General features: G+C 33.6%; 1 protein-coding gene across 1 annotated transcript; it reads left to right on the forward strand.

Moving 5' to 3' along the window:
* The first annotated feature begins 3,756 nt into the window (after window positions 1-3,756).
* On the forward strand, window positions 3,757-5,917 carry LOC145029287 (non-structural maintenance of chromosomes element 4 homolog A-like). The gene is made up of 7 exons (XM_078977870.1): window positions 3,757-3,992; window positions 4,105-4,185; window positions 4,482-4,728; window positions 4,815-4,914; window positions 4,988-5,204; window positions 5,375-5,466; window positions 5,558-5,917. The coding sequence occupies exons 1-7, from the start codon at window positions 3,860-3,862 to the stop codon at window positions 5,753-5,755; spliced, it is 1,068 nt and encodes a 355-aa protein (XP_078833996.1). The 5' UTR covers window positions 3,757-3,859; the 3' UTR covers window positions 5,756-5,917.
* Window positions 5,918-8,360: the final 2,443 nt, after the last annotated feature.

Below are 8,360 nucleotides of genomic sequence, written 5' to 3' on the forward strand. Positions count from 1 at the left end.
TGTAAGCACGAAGCTTAGTGAGCTCCCCCAAACTACCACATACCATACAATAACATATAAACACATATTGGGCCTTGCCCACTGCATCGGGCCGAAGCCCGGAAACTGCATCGGACCGAAGTCCGGAACTGATTGGGACCTTGTCCCCTACATCGGACCGAAGTCCGGAACTAACTGCATCGGACCGAAATCCGGAACTGACTGCATCGGACCGAGTCCGGAACTGACTGGGACCTTGTCCCCTGCATCGGACCGAAGTCCGGAACTAACTGCATCGGACCGAAGTCCGGAACTGACTGGGACCTTGTCCCCTGCATCGGACCGAAATCCGGAACTAACTGCATCGGACCGAAGTTCGGAACTGACTGACTGAACATGGCATAGCATAACACATCAACTAGCATAACACAAATACGACATGCTACATCGGGCCGTGGCCCGGAACACATAATACTTAACACATGAAACATAGCACACAAATCCTGTTCGAGCCACGAAGGCATCGAACATACTAACTACTACATCGGACCTAAATCCGGAAACTACTGCTAACTGAACGGGCCTGCATTGTGGCCTTAGACCCGTTCATACTGGAAGGAAACTCACCTCGTAAGCTGGCTGCTGAGTGTGTGGCTCGGAAAGCTAACGGCGGCTGCTCCTGAATCTCCTCGACTACAAGTCCATAAACACACTCAATCAAATACTAAACACTGCGCTTGGGGTAAAATGACTCTTTTACCCTCGGTCAAAGTCAACTCTCCTTTGGGATGACTCGCCGAGTTGGGCCACCTAACTCGCCGAGTCCTACTCTCACTTTTCACTTTTACTCACTGCTACTCGTCGAGTCTGGCATCGACTCGACGAGTACCCTCTTGATCCAAGAACTCAGACAATCTTCATCCGACTCGCCGAGTCGGATGAACAGACTCGACGAGTTGTTCTTGATCCCAAGAAGATTGCCTTGGACTCGCCGAGTTGATGAACAACTCGCCGAGTCCCTCCATCACTGAGTTCACCCTCAACTCGCTGAGTCCACTCTCTAACTCACCTCGTCCACTCGACACTGATAAAACTGAAGAACTCGGGACTCACGACCCAACTCGTCGAGTCGTTCTTCCGACTCGCCGAGTTGCCGCCATGCAACTGATTTTTACTTGATTTTGTTTGAATCCAATGCATACAATTGATAGATCTGAGTCCAATAAGCTGATTTACCACGTAAAGTTTCCAACTTTACGTGTACAACCTCATGAATAAGGGAAATAAGGCTAAAAGATGCATAAAATGGGTAGATCTATGGTTATCATGCAATATAACTCCAAAAAGACAGTAGATCTGGGCTCTACAACACCCCAACATTCAGATCCATAGATATTCCGACTTAATAAGACATTCATGCAAGTGTAAGGCTTGGAACAAGCATCAACTAGATCTTAGGAGAGCTCTAATGGGAGTTTAAAGCATATAACAAGATGGAACTCCGAAAATACCTCAATTAACTCTGATTTGGCCTTGGATCTTTGCACTATAACACTTCTCCTTGCTTCTTCCTTCTTCTCCTTCTTCACACCTTCACAAAATGGCACCAAAACACATATAAGCTCTTCAAGGGAGGTTTAAGGCTCTATCACTGCGTTCTCAGGGTGAGGGAGGCGAGAATGGGGGCTATAAGGTGGTATAAATAGTGGGCAACCCGGGGATTTTAGGGTTTCACCCAGACAGATGGACTCGCCGAGTCAGGGATATGGACTCGTCGAGTCCCCGGCTCACGCGTGCCCTCAGGCGCGACCCTACTCGGCGAGTCAGGCTAGAACTCGCCGAGTCCCTCTTGAAAAACTCACTATAATTACCATTAAATCAACATACCGGGAACGGGTCGTTACAGTGATTCCAGAAAATCCAATATTTTCTGACAGAGACGTACGGTTCACTTCCAGATTTTAGAAGAAGTTTCACGACGAGATGACTACTCGTCTGCACTTTAGCACCACTTTTCACCTACATACGGATGGTCAGAGTGAGCAGACCATTTAGACTTTGGAGGATATGCTGCGGGTATGCGTTTTAGACTTCGGTGGTAGCCGAGATACCTACCTACCCTTGGCAGGGTTTTCCTACAATAACAACTACCATGCGAGTATTGACCGTCCTCCCTTCGAGATATTATACGAAAGGAAGTGCAGGACCCCAATATGTTGGGGTGAGGTTGGGCAGAGGGTCATGGAGAGTATCGAAGTGGTACTCAAGACGACAGAGAGGATCCAGCAGGTCTGGAGCAGACTTTAGATTGCTCAGAGTCGGTAGAAAAATTATGTCGACAAGTGTCGTTCAGACTTGGAGTTTCAGGTCAGGGATATGGTCCTCCTGAAGGTGTCACCTTGGAAAGGTGTCATCCGGTTCAGGAAGCGGGGCAAGTTGGGCCCCAGGTACATTGTAATTATTTAGAAAAATCAAACATTATTTTTTGATTTTAAAGGTAAAAATATAATCATTTATATATAGTTATTTTTAACTATTGTTATTTTAAGTTATTTTAAACTACTTATTTGAAAACTTTTAATGATTTTAAAAATATCTTTAGGAAATATTTTAGTTAAATTGAGATTACAATTTATTTTTTGTATTTATCACTACAACTTATTACTTTTAATTATTTACAAAATATTCTTTGGTTTTTTAAGTGGAACTGAAATTGATATTTAAGTCGACTTTATAATGTTAAATTTAAGTTAACAATTTAAGTATTTTGTCTAAACTGTTCAAAAGTTGTAATTTTAAACTGATAATGGTTTACATATAACAACATATTAAATCTAATAAATCAAGTATAATATGTTAAAAGTTAAATACATAACTTTATACGTAAAAGTAAATATATTATTTTAAAATTGAAATTTAGTTTATTTATAATGCCACTTTAGGTTTGATATTTATTTAACCTTATTAACCAACTTATAATTATTATTAAAAAGACAATACAATTATCACTTTTAACTATTTATAAAATATTCTTTGAGTTGTTTAAGTTAAACTAAAATTTATATTTAAGTTTACACTGTAATGTTATATATTTAAATTAATAATTTAAGTATTTTATATAAATTGTTTCAAAATTGTATCTTTAAAATGATAATGATTTACATTCAACAATATATTAAAACTAATAAATTAAGTATAATATGTTAAAAGTTAAAAAATATAACTTTATAAATAGAAGTAAATATATTATTTTAATACTGAAATTTAGTTTATGTATGAGTATACTTACATTTGATATTTATTTAACCTAATTAACTAAATTATAATTATTATTAGAAAGAAATTAAAAAGTGATGTGAGTTTCACAAATTACCATTAAACATTTTCTAACTTGTCTCTTTGTCACTTGTTGGAGAATAATTATTTTTTGTATTTCTATTTTTAAAAGTTTCCATGCGTACTAAGGTTTAATGTTACAATTTACTCCTATACAAACTAATAAACATTTTTATATACAAAAAATATAATTTTTTTAAATGTATCAATCCACCCCATTGGTAAAATAACACATAAAATTGAAAAGTTAAAAAAAAGTTCGAACTTTGAACTTTACTTTTGAAGGCATTTCATTCAAATTCAGTTTTTTCTCATAAACGCGGGAACTGACACCCTACGTCATCGCACGTCTACATGGAAATCGTACTGGGTACGCCAAAGTAACTCTGCTTCTCTTGAAAGCTTGAACTTTAGATACAAAGTCTCTCTCTCTCTCTCTCTCTCTCTCTCTCTCTCTCTCTCTTAGTTAGGGTTTTTTTTTCTACGAATTCCAACTAAAGACCTTGAAACAAACTAAAGACCCATCTGTTAAGTAGAAGCAATAATGTATGATCGGAAGAAGCGTCCTAAGACGGAGCATACAGATGGCGCTGATCAAAATCAGTCGGATGATCAAAACTTTGCGCAGCGCAGAGTTCTTCGTTCCGGATATCTCTCAATTCAGAGTTACATTCGGGGTACTTCTCCTTGTTTATTCTACAAAAAGCATGCAACTAGTTTTAACACATAACCATTTCTTTTGATTTCGTTTATTCATATGTTCTCTTAATTCTGGATGTAATTTCTCAGATAGAAGAGATGAGATAGCAGCAGCTAATTCAAAGAAATTCATCGCCATCATAGACGAAGTCGAGGAAATGCACCATCTAGGTAATGCTCATGCTCTGCTGTTTTATGATTCTGACGTCGTTCACCCTAAATTTTACAAGATCACCGTTATCAATTTTCAATTTCTTCTTAAACTTACTGGAAGACGTTATGCCTCTTCGTTTCCTTTTTTGCAAGTTGCAATCAATTTTGTATAAATACAAAATTGATCAAACATATAAGCTTACACTATTTACTGCAATCATTGGCAACGTGTTATTCCACCGGTGATTGATTTTTGGATCATAGTAATTCGCTTTCTAATACAAACACACAAAATACCTATTCGGCTATTGTAGTCAATAAACCTAGAGAGCAAGTGTCGGATGCGGAGGCACTACGAGACCTAGCCAACACGCTGGTGGCTTCCATTAGAGTGCATAGCACAGGAAGTGTAACTCCGTCACTATTTGTTTCAAGCTTGATCAATCAATTTGGGAAGAAGGAAAGTACAGAAATTACCGAAACTACTCAAATTCAGTGGAAAGATATCGGGTTACATGCTTCTCATCCACTTTTCATGACCTTTCAGGGTTCCTGCACCATGTGAGTTCTTTACCTCGATCTATTCCCATTTTTGTATTACTCTTTTTTTCCTTTTCCTAATCATTTGTACGTAAATCTCCTTGAAGGATTGGGCCGATGAACCAAGATGTTAAACCACCAAAAGTTTTAGTTGAACGAAAGCGTTCAAGATCATCTCTGAAGGAAAAGAAGGTGAAACCAGAAGAGGTATGTCAATATGATGGTTTTAATTATTTGTTTAATCATTTGAACGCGTTTGTATTATTTCCATTGTCCACAGATCGACGATACAGTCTCTAAAGAGAAGACAGACACCGAGGAAACAATTGCATCAATGTTTGACATCCTCAAAACCAACACTAATGTTTGCCTTGAAAACATTATCCTAAACAGAGTCTCATTTGCACAAACTGTGGAGAACTTGTTTGCCTTGTCCTTCTTGGTGAAAGATGGGAGAGTTTTGATAACAGTGGATGAAAAAGGCTCTCATCATGTTTGTATGTAACACTTCATGAACTATTTTATTATCTCTTATTTTTTCTCCACTTTTGTAACTTATCAACTTATATTTCTATATATATATATATATATATATATATATATATATATATATATATATATATATATATATATATATATATATATATATATATATATATATATTCAGCACCACGAAATGCTCCTTCTGCTGGCATGATATCTTCAGGGAAAGTGGCTTACTCTCACTTTGTTTTTAAGTTTGACTTCAACGACTGGAAGGTAAAGATATTAATTGTAGATACCATGTAATAAATAGTTAATGCAAGATGAAGAAATTAAGAAAAAACATATTGTGACGTGGCAAATGCAGTTGATGAAGGATTTAGTAGCTGTAGGTTCTGAGTTGATGCCACATAGGACCAAGGTTGATTCTTGTGGTGGTTGTGAATCAGAACCAGATCTGAAAAGAAACAATCACCCAACTACAATTATCACCACACAAAAGGTATCAAGAAATCAAGAAGGGTCTAATGAAATTGGAAGTAAGTGGAGGCCTATATGTGTTTAATTTGTTGGAAGATTGTGTTTTTGTATAGAGGTGTATATGTTTTGGTAGTAAATGTTAAGGTATGAATTATGAAACACTAATCTAAATGTTTTGGGTTATACAGATAGGCAGATGTCTATATATTAGCCCACTGTATTACATTGCTTTTGCCTGATTTACTTATTGCTGTAGTTCTCTTGTTTCCTTTTGTCACAACTGAATTATTTAGTGCTAAATGATTTTGACCTCTTAATACTTAAGACGATGTATGGTTCCTTAGTTATCAAGAGGCATTTGTATCAAAGACAGTGAAGTTATCAAATAGACCAATAGACCATAACTCTAGGTAATATTTCTTTTTGGCTTAATGTAGACAGTAAAAGTTAATAAAGAAAGTTATGATTATGAAAGTGAGCTTTTTTATAAGTACCAACTTTTTTACAAAGTTTACCTTTTTTTTTTTTTTTTTTCAAATATCTTTTTAAACATCTTATTTTATCCACATAAAATGAATGGTCCTTAAGGTTAGTAGGCTACGCAGGGCTCTCTTAAAATCTAGGTTTGGTTGGGTTTTGCGGATTGTGGACTTCTCGGTGGTTCTTATTTAATTGTTTCCATGTAGATTTTTCTTTACTTTTAGTCGACATAAACTTGCACAAAGTTTTAGTTTTTATTAAAGCTAAAATAAATTAAAGAGTGACACATAAATAGCTAAAAAACTATTACTGTACACAGTGTGTTGCATTTGTATTTTTTTTTTTTTTTTTTTTGCTGAAAATGGACGATTTGGTCTACTAATAGTTATCATCTAGTTTTTCAGGAAATTTTCCTAGAAAAATAAAAGTTTTGAAAACGAAAACCCAAACTGTATGCATTGTTATTTTTCAGGAAAGTGATTTTTACAGTTTTTTTAAGTTTTTTAAATTTCTAAGATGGAAAATGAAAACCCAAACTGTTTTCTAAATTTTCATTGAAAATTGAAAATAAAAACTCAATTTTATTTTTTGAAAATATTTTTTCAGTTTCCAAAAAAAGAAAAAATGTATTATTTTAAGGTGCCTTTATCATTACATGAAACATATCTAAAGGTTTGGTGGAATTAAATGAACCATCTTTGATGTACTGAAAACATATGTTTACTACTATGTATAAATATGAAAGATTTTTTAAGAAATTATTATTTGCTATTTGATTGATTTAATTTCTTTAATCAATACAGTTGTCATTCTTTCATTTGAAAAAATTAAATATTATAATTTAATATGCCTTCTTAGTAATATTATCTCTGAAAAAATCAACGTTTTTTTTTAAAAATTTATTTATTATTAAAAACTAGATATGAAATATTTGATTTTATATTATAACTTTTATGTAGGATTTTCTTAATCATTTTTTGTTGTTTCCAAATAGATGTTATCATAAAATTGAAACTTCTGAAATTTGAATTTAAAACATAGTCTATTGTTGAATGTTTAAAATCACAATGATTATCACTTGACCAATTTTATAAATCTTAATCATGTGTATTTTCATCGTTGGCAAAAAGGCTAATTAAGTAGTTTGTTAAATCATTTTTTTTTTTGAAGAATGTGTATGTTTTTATTATTAATAAACTAGTATCTGCATGGTGTGCAAAAAAGAAATTATATAATTAAAAAATATGATTTTAAAAATAACTAACTCAATAAAATCAAGTGTAAAATAATAAATTCAAGAAAAATCAAAAAATAATATTAATTTTTTGTGTTTTTCTTGAATCATATGGTAAGACAGATATCTATTAGTTATAATTATTAAATACAATTTACAAAATCAAAATCAAATTAACATATTTTTTAAACTGCTTAAAGTTAATATGATTTACTATAAAAATTTATCCCGAGCAATATACCCTTAATGACCCCCACTAAAATTCGCATATAAATAGAATTGTATATAATTTCATATTGAATAATTATAAAAACTATATGCATTGTTATTTTTCAATGGGAAATAGACTTAATAAGATAATTAATTTTTCGGTTTGTTAACATCACGTAATTTTTTTTTGTACACATTTTGGTAACGGATTTTTTGGAAGTATTAATATATGATCATTATGACTGGCTGTAGCAAATTACATCCGGTCATAACCAGTGATAATTGTCATATGTGAACATTTCCAAAAAGTTCGTAATCTAGATATGTACAAAAAAAGATAGTTACCCAAATGTGAACACACAAAAAATGTAAAAGTAAATTACACGAATGGTCCCTGTAGTTTGGATAATTTGCACGTTTGATCTCTAACTTATTTTTTAACTTGGATGATCCCTACTATTTATTTATGTTGTGCGTTTGGCCTCTGTCTTACTTCAAAAAACTATTGTGCCCTTTTTCAATTTATTTTTAATTAATTTTCTTATTTATGTATTTATTTTTTATATATTTTAAAAAATTAATAGATCCCACATATTTATATCTCCTCACCTTAAACCTGAAACCACATTCGAGAAATTTAAACTTAGTCCCACCAGTCACCATCATATCTCTCATCATACTCAACTTCTCTTTCCTGTTCATCTTTAATGACATCAACGTCTTCACTATCTCTTCTTTTTTCGGTCCTTCAACTCCGACGAACCAA

The sequence above is a fragment of the Lactuca saligna genome, chromosome 2 (genome assembly GCF_052625555.1).
Source record: "Lactuca saligna cultivar CGN05327 chromosome 2, ASM5262555v1, whole genome shotgun sequence".
Classification (NCBI taxonomy): Eukaryota; Viridiplantae; Streptophyta; class Magnoliopsida; order Asterales; family Asteraceae; genus Lactuca; species Lactuca saligna.

Bases quoted from the DNA above. Each gene is read 5' to 3' on its own strand.
- LOC145029287 (XM_078977870.1), top strand. From the start codon at position 3,860: ATGTATGATCGGAAGAAGCGTCCTAAGACGGAGCATACAGATGGCGCT. The intron at 4,915-4,987 runs GTATGTCAATAT...CATTGTCCACAG, and splicing joins AGAAGGTGAAACCAGAAGAG to ATCGACGATACAGTCTCTAA. The intron at 5,467-5,557 runs GTAAAGATATTA...TGGCAAATGCAG, and splicing joins TTGACTTCAACGACTGGAAG to TTGATGAAGGATTTAGTAGC.